The following is a 13,668-nucleotide window of genomic DNA, read 5'->3' on the forward strand; positions in this document are numbered from 1 at the left end:
ACATACACGCGCACACACGTACGCGCGTGCGCACACACACACACACACACTCTCGCACTAGAAGTACTATATTTGTGAGGACGCCAACATTTTAGGACAGCGATTTCGAATGCCATTTTTACAGTGTACGCTTTTCTTGACCGTATCCCCCCCCCCAAAAAGCCAATCTAAACGCTCAATGTGAGCTTGTAGATCGGCTACTTTCGGTGCGCAAAGCATTGCGCGCAATTAAGTATAAATCAAGTATAACTCCAACCCCAATCCCTAAACCTAACCTCTTATGAGCCATGCCTTACCCCTTATTCCTAAACTTCTTTTCCTTTTTTTTACTATTTTGAAAAACATTTGAAAATACTTCAAATAGCTCACATTGTGAGCTTGTAGCTTTTTTTAACTTTTAAAAAATGTTTCAAAATTGTAATAAAAGGCAAAGAAGTTTATCGATAAGGGGTAAGGCATGTACAAAAATAGGGCCCTAAATATCTAATCCTAACACAAACCTGAATCTTAAAATCTAAAATCTTAAAATCTTACATAAAACAGCCATTTCACCAGGAAAATTGTCTGCATGTCTAGGTACACAGTACACACACGCACGCACGCACGCACGCACGCACGCACGCACGCACGCGCACACACACACACACACACACACACACACACACACACACACACACACACACACACACACACACACACAGGAATATGCATGAAATAAAGTCTGCACGGATTGACATAGTGATGGAGAGTGTGGAGAGGACAGCTTAATGCCACCACACATCCTCCTCTCCTCCACTCAACCCCGTCCTCATCCCTCTCTCCTCTCCTCCACTCAACCCTGTCCTCATCCCTCTCTCTGTAAAAAAGAAATATATATCGTCGTTGTCGGGTAGAAACCTTGTATCTCCAAAACCGTTTGTTTTGTATTTATCATTTTAAAAATGATTTAAACTAGCGAAAACAGCCGATGCGAGGCATTGTGTGCTTGTAGATCGTCTGTTTTCACTTCTTTTGTGCGACAGCCTTGTATGGTGAAGCAGGGCTTTACTTTGCGAAAAAATGTACAAATTTGATACTTGGAGATACGAGGTTTCTGCCTGACAACGACGATATATTAATATGCAACCCAAACTAAAATGTTGAAATGAAATTGCAATCCAACACAGAGACACCATGGATAAAACTGCAGCACCTGTAGGGAAATTAGCAGCGACATCAGTACATAAAGGGCTCTATTTCCGTCCATGACTTAAACTAAAACTCTTTTGACATTTTTTACTATTTTGAAAAACCTGATCTACAAGCTCACAATGTGTCAAAGTAACGGCTATTGGAAGTATTCAAAAATGTTTTTCAAAATAGTAAAAAAAAATGGCAAAGAAGTTAAAGGAGCTATAGTAAACTTTTTCTTGAAAAACGGACGCTAAAATAAAAATGTTTCGAAAATATTTTAGAAAAAAGATTAAGCTTCATATATGTGTTTATATTAAAAAATGACCACAAAAAGCGTAAAATAATGATAAAATAATAATTTTGGCCATGTCAGACTGACTTTGTTTACATTCCTATATGGATTGATAAGGGATGTAAACAAAGTCGGCCCTACAATGGCCAAAATGATTATTTGATCATTATTTTACGCTTTTTGTGGTCATTTTTGAATAGAAACACATATATGAAGCTTATTTTTTTATAAAACATTTTTGAAACATTATTTGTATTTTAGCATCCTTTTTTCAAGAAAAAGTTGACTATAGCTCCTTTAAGCGATAAGGGGCAAGGCATGGACGAAATATAGCTCAAAGTGCCTCCAAGTGTTAAAAATATGCCCTATTGAACAATGATTCAACCTGCCTAAAGTGGGTCCTGCGGTGCTATTGTATGTTTGGAGTGTTACGGAGGCGGACAGCTTCAGGATATGAGCTAATTCTGGGACCTGGATGTTCTCTTCTTAATAATGCGTTTTAATCTATTTTTTGTGGCGAAGGGAGGCAATTAGAAAGGCTGTTAGCAGGGTGAGAGGGGCCCTGTAGAGTTTTAGAAGGCCCTTCTTTTGTAATCTGTGCCGTGTAGATGATGATCCCCTGCTAGGGGAGTGGGAGATCACATGCTGTCATTGTTCTGCATGCGGGGTACGCCACGCTTTGTACCACTGCTTCCCGTCCTCACATGTCATGCCAAACCGCTGCTTTAGTGCGTAGGTGAGGATTCTCTACGTCGCTGGCAGATCCCTCCCCCCATCCAGGGGCGTCACAAGGGGGGGGGGGGGGGGGAGTGGGACTGAGTTACTAGGGCCCAAGGTGGAGGGCCCTGGAATTATTTTATACTACAGCTATTGAAAACTAGCAGATATACAAGCTCACAGCGCGGCGCGCTGCGAGCTTGTAGATCTGCTATTTTTGAAAAGTCGTGAAAATGTGTGCAGATCTTTGAATTCTATGTATTTTTTAAGCGAACAATTGTAACAAAAATGTTGCTTCTGGGGGGTCCCTGGAACTAGATATTTTGAGATGGGGGTCTGTGGCCAAATACATATCATTTTGGGGGTCCTTCACATGAAAAAAGTTTGAGCACCACTGACATAGAAACATAGGCTTTTCAAAAAAAAAAAAAAAAAAATCAAAGACTTCCACAAATTGTCATGGTTTTTCAAAAATAGCAGATCTACAAGCTCGCATAGCTGCTATAGTTAAAGCACAAAATAATGCTTAATAATGCGTTCCCAGTCTAAATGGGTTAAACCCCCTCCCGCTATGAAGAACATTCATGGGGGGCCCGCAGTAAATCCTTACCCCGGGCCCAGAATTTGGTGCGACACCCCTGCCCCCATCCCCCAGAAAATCCAACCCTCTCTATAAAACTGTTTCATACCATCCCTGGATATACCACCTTTTTTCTTTTCTTAAAAAGAAAACCTCAAATATCTGGAACTGGAGCCACCAGGTGCACGTCCTCTGCTTGCCTTTGGGTGTGAGTGCTCAGCTGATAAGGTTAACTCAATAAAGATGAAATCCACCGAGGTGGAAGGAAGCAGCACTTAAAATAAGGGTTTAGAAGCGTTTTAAACTTGCCTCTGATGAAGGCATAACACCGAAACGCTTCAGAAATAATTTACAATTGTAATTGATTTCCCGCCCGACCTCACAGAACCACAGGTGCAACCACGTTGCACTCGCGTTGATGAAAACACTGCGATAACATTGCTCTACACTTTTTTCTCCCCACACACTTGAACTGTTGTATCCTACTGGCTCACTTGCCAGTGAGGAGCCCCCACCGGGAGGACATGGAGCCTCCCGCCCAACATTCCTCGCTGACAGGTGGCGGCAAAGCCTGTAGGAGTAGCAGGGTTCCCACGGTCATGAAATTCCTGGAAATATTTTGAAATTAGAAAAATATTTTTCCAATACTGGAAAAGTTTTGGAATTTTGGGTCCTGGAAGGACCTGGAAAGAATAGCTATGCATTGTCTTTGGTTATTATTGATTTTGTTAATACTTTTGTTAATACTTTTTGTTAATGACAAATTAAACATTGGCCAAATTGTCAAATATTCGAGGCAGAAATTGTGAAAATAGCAGATCTACATGCTCACAACACCTCGCAACGCGAGGCGTTGTGAGCATGTAGATCGGCTATTTTCACAATAAAACCGTGTTATACAAAATTCCTCAACTCTTCAAATATGATTATTTCGGGGGTCACGGCCTGAAAAGGTTGAAAACCACTGGCATACACTACCTGTCTTTGGGCATTGCGCATAGGAGTAAGCGACTCGTTATTGAGCTGAATTATTGATATATATACAGGTAGTCCTGGAAATCGGGTTAAATATTCTGGAAAGGTTTTGGAAAAGTTTTGGAAATTAATTGGTAAAGCTGTGTGGGAACCCTGGAGTAGGTGTAGTGACAAATACCACCACCTTCCCCGCCCAGCGTCTCTTCCCGAACACGGGACAATTTACAATTTAGGCATTTAGCAGACACTCTTAATCCAGTCTTAACCCTTAGTGACAGATAGATTAAATGCATAGAGATAGTAGGATCATAGGTAGACCAAGAACCTATAAGCAGTCTAACAGTATAAACAAAAAAGGGTTGACGCTTGCCAAAGCTGAATGCACTGCGGTGGATTGGAACAGGTGATGGGCAGCTTACCACTGTGCCAGTCCTTTTGAAGGAGTTCCAGGGGGTCCCCAGCTAAATGATAGTTAGGAACCAAATGGACCCTTTTGGGTATGTAACTCAGAGAGTGTACAAATGGAACCAAGTGTACAAATGGAACCAAATGGACCTTTACGGGTCCATTTGTACACTCTCTGAGTTAAATTAACATCGATTTTACAATATAAATCGGGGTATCAGTGATAGAAATACCATTAAATGTTGTCTCCCCAGGCGCGGCAGAGGGAGAGCAGAGCCCAGGATTACATAGGCAATTAGCACTGGGTGAGAAATGGGTTACAAAATTGTGGGATAAAAAAAAAAAAAAAAAAAAATACCATTAAATGGGGGTTGTTAGACTAATGCATGTCAAACTGGGGGTCCTTGAAATTAAAATGGTTGAGAATAAAAATCTTCTCTTTTGGGGGTCCTTGGCATATCTTTTCAAATGGTGGTCCTCATGCTAATACATCAATTTGGGGGTCCTTGACATGTAAAAGTTTGAGAACCATTGCTTTTTAAGTCCAACGAATCATAACATCTTGGCTGTCAGCCAACTTTCGCCACTTCAATCACTATGGCAACATCTCTGATGGCAGCAGTCCTCGGTGGCGCTCGTCCTCCTTTTCATAAACTGTCTCAGCACGTACGCCACTGCCATTTAACACACCTCTAAAAAGTGTTTTAGCTGTCACGAGTCTCCGCCAAAAAAACGGCTAGCAAATATACTGACTGTGTTTTATGGAAAAGGGAGGAATTGGAAGAACACTTTTAATGAGAGGAACACACTGGTGTTGACCTTCAAGACGTGCTTTTGAGGATTTGTGTGTGTGTGTGTGTGTGTGTGTGTGTGTGTGTGTGTGTGTGTGTGTGTGAGTGTGTGAGTGAGAGAGTGAGAGAGTGAGAGAGTGAGAGAGTGAGTGAGTGAGTGAGTGAGTGCGTGCGTGCGAGCGTGTCTTTGGGTAGGCAACAGTATAGAGATGGGACGACATGAAGATTTCATATCACGATTATTGTGACAAACGAAATCGCGATTTATGATATTATCGCGATAATCAAAATCCATTATCCTGGGGTGGAACATTTGCCAAAGAACAAGCATGCAACAATACATTTAATAGAGAGTGACAAAAAGACAAGTATCTCCACGATACGATTATCGTGAGTGTAAACGATAAGATCGCGTATCGTCCCACCCTAGCACAATACTTGTATTACTGTACTTATGAGGACCAAGTATATCAGAATTAGAGAAATGGATATTGTGTGGTCCTCACCACCAGAGAAATGGTTGTTTTGTGGTTTAAAAGGATTTCTAGAGTTACAATAACAAGATGACAAGTTACGAGATTCAGATAGGATAGGATTCTAGGCAATTTTTTATTTTTTATTTTTTTTGCAGTTTGCCCGATGTGTCACAGCACAGCGGCTTAATGTTAAGGGTTACAAAGATTTCAAAATTACATTTATAAAAAATCACCATCCTAAACTGTTGATGACAAGTACAGTATGGATTCATTTGGATTCCATATAAGTTAGTCTGTCTTTTATGAAAGCGTGTTACGCAGTGGAAATAGCCGATCTACAAGCTCTCAATGCATTGAGAGCTGGGCTATTTTCCATAAAACACTAATAGTCTCGGATATTTCATAAAAGCAAAGGTTAAAGCCTCATTCCGTGATTTCTTCACCTGGTTGACATTATGTAGAACAGCAGGAAGAATAAATCATCATCAATTTTACATATTGTGTTCACAAATCGCATAATAGGACTTTGGCCATAAACATTGGTTTTAGTTGTGAGGTTTTATTTTGCTTTAATACATGAGTACAGTAAGAATTTTAGAGCACTTTCCATGCACTTTGGCAGAGAGGATGCTGTTCTGTCATTAAACAGGGTTGGCTGCAGCACAGATCGTTGGAACATTCATCGGGCTGCCGCCCGTTATGTTTTTGCGACCGTCAGGTCGCAGTTAGTATGAAAACGGACAGCTCATGTCCATGAGTGAGTCACTGAATCACTGAGTCAGTCAGTCAGTCACGCCTCATGTCACACTCATGTCCTGTCACGCCTGTGAAGGCCACAGAGAGGCGGCACAGAGCTATGTGAGTGAGTGTGAAAGCAGCAACACAAGTTTGTGCCTTATTTAGAAGCTCTGTTGACCTGACAGTCGCTAATCGCCATTAACATGGACTTTTATCAATGTGATGTTGACATATTTGTGTGTGTGTGTGTGTGTGTGTGTGTGTTTGTGTGTGTTTGCAGATGGACCCCGGCCGTCCCAAAAGGAGATCATCTCTCTCAGAGCCTTCATGTTGCTCTTCCTAAAACAACTCATCTTAAAGGTAGGCTACACTCCTCTTCTCTTGGTTGTCTAGTCTACATAATGTCTTAATTATACCACCCTCCCCTCCCCTCCCCTCCCCCTCACCTCCTCCCCCATTGTGTGGTTGTGTCTGTCTCTGTCTCCACATCTCCTGGGAATGCTAGCTTAATGTGAAGCGCTGCGTATGGAGATTTGCATTATGGATCAGCAGCACACAAGCTTTGTGTGTGTGTGTGTGTGTGTGTGTGTGTGTGTGTGTGTGTGTGTGTGTGTGTGTGTGTGTGTGTGTGTGTGTGTGTGTGTGTGTGTGTGTGTGTGTGTGTGTGTGTGTGTGTGTGTGTGTGTGTGTATGCGCGCACACATGCACGTGTGTGTATGCGCGCACACATGCACGTGTGTGTGTGTGTGTGTGTGTGTGTGTGTGTGTGTGTGTGTGTGTGTGTGTGTAGGATGCGTGCACGCCCCAGTGCTCTCTTGTTAGAATGCATGAGGCCAGGTAGAGATTTAATGAAGTTGTCTCAGGTTAATGAGATGTAAAAATCACTGTCCTCTGATGAGATATGGCTTCTCTCTTCTGTGCGGTGTTGTTGCAGGACCGCGGCGTGAAGGAAGATGAGCTGCAGAGCATCCTCAACTACCTGCTGACCATGCATGAGGTACAGAACATGCTAACGTTATCTAATGACTATGCATGAGGTACAAAACATGCTAACATTACCTACTGACTATGTATGAGGTAGCTACAAAACGTGCTAACGTTACCTGCTGACTATGTATGAGGTACAAAACGTGCTAACGTTACCTACTGACTATGCATGAGCTACAAAACATGCTAACATTATCTAATGACTTTGTATGAGGTACAAAACTTGCTAACAGTACCTACTACCCACTGACTATGTATGAGGTTACAAAACATGCTAACAGTACCTACTACTGACCATGCATGAGGTAGCTACAAAACATGCTAACATTACCTGCTGACTATGCATGAGGTAGCTACAAAACACGCTAACATTACCTGCTGACTATGCATGAGGTAGCTACAAAACACACCCCTTACTCACCCATGCTTTCATCTCTCACCGTACCTCGGCAGGACGAGAACATTCACGATGTGCTCCAGTTGTTGGTGGCTCTCATGTCTGAACACCCGGCTTCCATGATCCCTGCGTTTGACCAGAGAAACGGAATAAGGTCAGTAACGGAAACACGCCACCCCTCATACACACGCACGCACGCACACACACACACACACACCAGTGTCTTTTGAATAACATTCCATTTAGTTTTAGTCAGATTTTAGTCATCTAAAATGTGTTAGTGTTAGTCTAGTTTTAGTTGACTAAATATCATACGATTTTACTCGACTAAACTGTATTTTGGCGGGCCTCGATGGTGTCGTGACTCGTAATGCCTGATTTTACACTGGGTTGCATGCTGAAAATAGCAGATCTACAAGTTTAGATCTGCTATTTTCAAAGCACAACACCCGAGCGCAACCAAACATAAAATTACTTTTAGTTCTACTAAATCACTTCTCCAATCTCCACTAGTCCCTCCCTAACATTTTACCCTAGTTTTTATTTGTTGACAAAATTGTCCATATAGCTTAGTTTTTTTATTTAAGTATGGACACGCCTTTAGTCGATTAAATCAACACTGACACATACACACGTTCCATTCTAAAGTTTTATTTACTTCTGCGCTGCCTTCTGCACTGCCTACGGGCACGAGCCCAAAGCAGGCGGTACAATAATCACGTTAACCCACGCCCCCTCGTGTAATATTGCGATTATACAACTGTTGCCCTTAAAAAAATGGTAATGTTTTAATGCCACATTTAGCTACTATGTCCCTTAACTTCACATGGAAACTGTGTGGGGATGCGCCACAGCGGGGATCGCTTCAGCTCTTTTGCGACCAGCGCAGCTGATATCTTTGTTTGATTAGACCCGTGTGGTAGTGCTCGTTATTCACACGGGTAGAGAGCTATTTCAACCAATCAGATTGCTTTGTCGGAACTACCAGTTGTATAATTGTGTTTGTGTGTGTTTGTGTCCTGGCTGTAGGGTGATCTGCAAACTGCTGGCCTCCAAGAGTGAGAGTATCCGTGTCCAAGCTCTCAAGGTCCTGGGCTACTTCCTCAAACATCTCGGACACAAGTAAGCAGCCTTTCATCTCTGCAAACGATTAGCAAATTGCAGCCGTCACTGCAAGGACACAGGCATCATAAGCGGATGGACCGACTCGTATCCTCATTATTAGTGCTTTCAGAGATGAATGTTTGAAATTGACAATGCACGACTTCACTATGCAATCTTTAGCTGTTGATATCAAGTCTCTATAAGTGTGCACTTCTTAATTGCGTGATAGGCTTCATTCTTCTGCGCCCTTCAACTAATGAATATTGACCTTAGTTGGTAGCATATAATACAGTTTTATTGCCAGAGTGGAAATCGTGTCCTGAGAACATAGACTACTGCTAGGTTTTAAAATATCCGCTTAATGATAATTAGAAAATCGAAACAGAACTCATTTTGGGAAACATTTTCTAATAATTTTCACTTTTTGCTACTTGCTACTGTATTTCTAAAAATAACAGACCTACAAGATCTAATAGCATACACGCCAGGTTTAATTTGGATAACTAGCTACCTTAATCACTGGATGGACACACAATATATATAAAATAAAAGAAATAAAAGAAAGAAAACTATTTCGTGGTACTGGGGTTCCCCAGGGCTCTAGTTCAGGACCACTACTTGAGATAGATGGAACCTGTAATTTCCCTATAGAGGTCAGGTGTGTGTGTGTGTGTGTGTGTGTGTGTGTGTGTGTGTGTGTGTGTGTGTGTGTGTGTGTGTACGGTATATAAGCTAATAGACGGAAGACCCATTGGGACATTGTGCTGGTGGAAAGTCCTAACATTCAGGTCAGGGCAGAGAGAGAGAGGGAGAGAGAGAGAGGGGGGGGGGAGAGAGAGGGAGAGAGAGAGAGAGGGGGGGGAGAGAGAGGGAGAGAGAGAGAGGGGGGGATGCACTGCAGTAAAAAGTGAAAAACAGCAGTGCAGTCCTCGAGCAACCAGAACGCTCTGTGCCACTGACTGCTGAGTTTTATGCTTGTAGAGGTGTGTGTGCGCACGTGTCTGCATGCACACTGCATGTGTGTGTGTGTGTGTGTGTGTGTGTGTGTGTGTGTGTGTGTGTGTGTGTGTGTGTGTGTGCACGTGCGCACACTGGCATTACCTCCATGCCCTGCGTGGAGGTAATGTGATCCTGTCTAGGTGGAATAATCATTCTGACAGACTGCGCTCCCAGCAGGGAGGAGGAACCTTGGTCACACAGGAGCGGCAGCAGCAGTGCATGCTGGGGGATTTATTATGTGCCACCATGTGACACCATGCAGCTCTGAGCTAACGACAGCGCTGCATGACGCTGCACCTGAGCACTGCTCCTGACTCTCCTGCTTATACCATCTATAGGCCGGAGGTTCACAAAGTGGGGGTCCTTGGGAGACACCCAGAGGTGCTTGGAAGGGGGGAGGGGGGGGGTTCCCTGCAAAAGTAGTTAACTCATATAGTGCCAATCCCGAGAAGACTCGTGAAAAATACTCGAGTATCACATGGTGCCAATCCCGAGTATACTCGTGAAAAGTAATATATTACTGTAACGACGGATACATTACCGAGAACAATGGCCGGAGGTCCGGAGACGAAATCCGTCGCTGATTTCGCATCATCACGGCTCCACGAGCACAAAATAGTCCCATCCATAACATTGAGGTGGACGGGGGATCTCATCTTTAATGTCCATTATCTCAAAACTACACTTTAGAAGCTAGGATGGAGGCAGATGCTCGCTTATGTTACACATGTATAAAAGCTCCCGGTCCGCCATTACACAACTCCACGTGGACAACGATCGGTTCCGGCGCAGGACGCGATGACGTCAGACCGGAAGTGTTTGCGCTGTGGACTTCTGGCCTTCAAAATAAGATAACGGGGGTGATGCCAACCTGAGACTGGCATCGTGGACTTTATAATCCGTTAATTTCATGGGCACTAAATGAGTTAATATAGCAATATAGCAAGCATGATGGTATTTGGCATTTAGCAGACGCTCTTAATCCAGATCGATTTACGATAAGCAAGGTAATAAATACATCAATACAATAAGCAAGTAATACATCAATACAATCAACAAGGTAAAACATCAATACATCAACATCAAAACATCAAATGCATATAAATATCAATCTAGATATAACGTAGGTAGAGCGAGCACCTAATCAGTAAAAAGCCTTATATAAAACCTAAAAAATGCTATCTAGCTTCCATGTATGGTCATTGGGGGGTGGGCGAGTGCTACGGTAAGTGCTATGGGCTTAGGTGGAGTCTGAAGAGGTGATTTTTCAGGCCACGGCGGAAGCTAGGGAGTGAGTCTGTTGTTCCAAGTGCGACAGGGAGTTTATTCCACAGTTTGGGGGCCAAGAGGGCAAATTGCCTAGGACGAGTGGATTTTTGTCCTGGGGTTTTTAGCGAGGGTTCTGTCAGCATTCCTGTGTTAGCTGATCTGAGTGAACGGGTGGGGGTGTAGGGGTTGATCAGGCTTTGGCGGTATGGAGGTGCCATACCTTTGGCTGCTATGAAGGCCAGCATCAGTGTTTTGTATTCAGTGCAGGCCACAACCGGGAGCCAGTGGAGGGAGCGGAGAAGTGGGGAGACGTGCGAGAATTTTGGCTGGTGGAAGACCAGTCGTGTCGCGGCCTTTTGGATCAGTTATGCTGTCATGTGCTACGTTGTTGTCGGGTGGAAACCTTGTATGTCCAAAACTGTTGGTTTTATGTTTATCATTTTAAAAATCATTTAAAATAGTGAAAATAGCTGATCTACAAGCACACAATGCTTCGCATCGCAAGGTGCTGTGGTGCTTGTAGATCATCTATTTTCACTCGTTTTGTTCGTCAGTCTTGTGTGATGAAGCAGGGCTTTACTTATGTCAGTCTTGTGTGATGAAGCAGGGCTTTACTTATATGTTCAAATTTGAAACTTGGAGATACAAGGTTTCTGCCTGACAGTGACGATATGGTTGTGTGTTTTTCTGTTGAAGACTGTGAAGACGAATATCCCTGAGGGGAAAATGAAGACTATTATTATTAAGTTATGTATTGAGTATCTCTATCACGAAGAACTGTATCAGCTTAATGATATAGTTCAATTTGGTGTATGGGGTGAGCGGGTGCTTAGTTTGGACTTTGGAGTCTGAAACGCATAATTGCAGTCCAGCTTACTATATAGGCACCGTGTTTCATGTAAAGTATCCTTTCAGTATGTGCTGTGCAGTATACAGAATATCTGATCCCAGCCATAAATATTATCCAAACATCAATATCAGATGTTCAGCCCAGCCAATTTAAACACTGCCAGAGGATCGTTAAATAAAACGCACTGAGATAAACATCTCACAGCGCATTTGTTTGTTTGTGTGTGAGGGCGTGCGTGCATGCTTGTGCGCGCACGTTTGTGTGTGTGTGCACTTCTATTACTATCGTACTTGTGAGGGCCACAAGTATAGAAGAACTTGAGAAAAGTGTGTCAAACTTTTAATTAGGAAAGGTGTTTTTAGGGGGTTAGGATTGGAGTTCGGCCTGATTTATGCTTAGTTGCGGCATTTATCACATACCAAAAATAGACGATCTACAAGCTCACAATGCAACGCAACGCGCTATGAGCTATTTTTGGTTAGGGTTAAAAGTCAAAAATGGCATTCATAAAATTGCCTAAAATCTTTTATAGAAATACAAACGTACGTACGTGTGTGTGTGTGTGTGTGTGTGTGTGTGTGTGTGTGTGTGTGTGTGTGTGTGTGTGTGTGTGTGTGTGTGTGTGTGTGTGTGTGTGTGTGTGTGTGTGTGTGTGTGTGTGTGTGTGTGTGTGTGATACACTGATAATGGATAATGTTCCACCAAAACGCCTTGGCTGCCATTAAGCTGAAAACATAATGCCTATTGAAGTGTGAAATGAATTTCACTGTCTTGAAAGTAGATTGCGTTGCAAAATAAAATATAATGCACATTATCTGCTCAGTAGAAGCTAATAACGCTAGCATGTTATTATTGAACTGTCTGGTGTGCCTAAACCTAGCATCCTCAGATGCATTATCCAACCAATATATATTCACACTGTCGGGTGTAAACCGAAAACTGTCCAAAACCTTTATCAGATATAAATCTTAAAGACATTATGTCGTGATTTTTCCCACCTACAACATAATCATCAGGTTTTATGATTATACTTGGAGAAAGATTTTTTTCAAAAAAGTGTACAGAAAGTGTTAAAATTGTGTTTTTATGTGGCCACACCCACCTGTTCATTAAGTATGCCTGGTTTTCAGGTGGGCGCTGACCCAGCTGAAGTTAGCCACACCCACAGATGTTGCTGGATGGTGAAAAGGGGAGGGGATGTTTTTTATGACATCATTATATTGGTTTATTTCAATTGGGCCTTTTGGGAAGTAACCAAAAATACACAGGGAAGACATATTTGCATATTATAACCACACCTGGGTGTCTAGAGTAATATTAACTCCATAGACACATGGAACAGAAAAACTGAAAAAGTACAAAACTATGGCACCACCTTTTTAATAAAAACCTATAGACAGACTTAACCACTTTCAACCCGACGTCCCTATTTTGGGCATGTCAATATAGGCGAACATTCTTTTTAAATATAGCAGGTGTACACAATCTCAACGCATCACAACACACTGTGAGCACTTGTCTCTCCATTGCACCCACCTACCCACTCATATAAATAACAGAATATACTTTTATGAAATATGACAATATGTCCTGGGTTACAGCTTTCCTATTGGCTTACTGTGGAAACACACAACATCATCATATCGTCGTTGTCCGATGAAAACCTTATATGTCCAAAACCGTTCGTTTTGCATTTATCATTTTAAAAATGATTTAAGCTAGTGAAAACAGCCGATCTACAAGCACACAAGGCGTTGTGTGCTTGTAGATCGGCTGTTTTCACTACTTTTGTGCGACGGCCTTGTCTGATGAAGCAGGGCTTTACTTTGCGAAAGAACACACACATTTGAAACTTGGAGATACAAGGTTTCCACCCGATAACGACGATATGTTGCCCGTTCAAATCTTCTGCGGA

At 42.5% G+C, this 13,668-nt stretch overlaps 1 protein-coding gene across 1 annotated transcript in view; it reads left to right on the plus strand.

Moving 5' to 3' along the window:
• The window catches only part of LOC308304331 (neurobeachin-like), a gene marked incomplete at both ends in the record, with an annotated part of 237,983 nt that overhangs the window by 151,982 nt on the left and 72,333 nt on the right, over window positions 1-13,668 (plus strand). Inside the window, 4 exon segments of the mRNA XM_080748915.1 lie at window positions 6,428-6,507; window positions 7,082-7,144; window positions 7,588-7,685; window positions 8,561-8,653. Coding sequence (XP_080605041.1) covers window positions 6,428-6,507; window positions 7,082-7,144; window positions 7,588-7,685; window positions 8,561-8,653 — 334 coding nt within the window.

The sequence above is a fragment of the Nannobrachium achirus genome (genome assembly GCF_963921795.1).
Source record: "Nannobrachium achirus genome assembly, chromosome: 19".
Classification (NCBI taxonomy): domain Eukaryota; kingdom Metazoa; phylum Chordata; class Actinopteri; order Myctophiformes; family Myctophidae; genus Nannobrachium; species Nannobrachium achirus.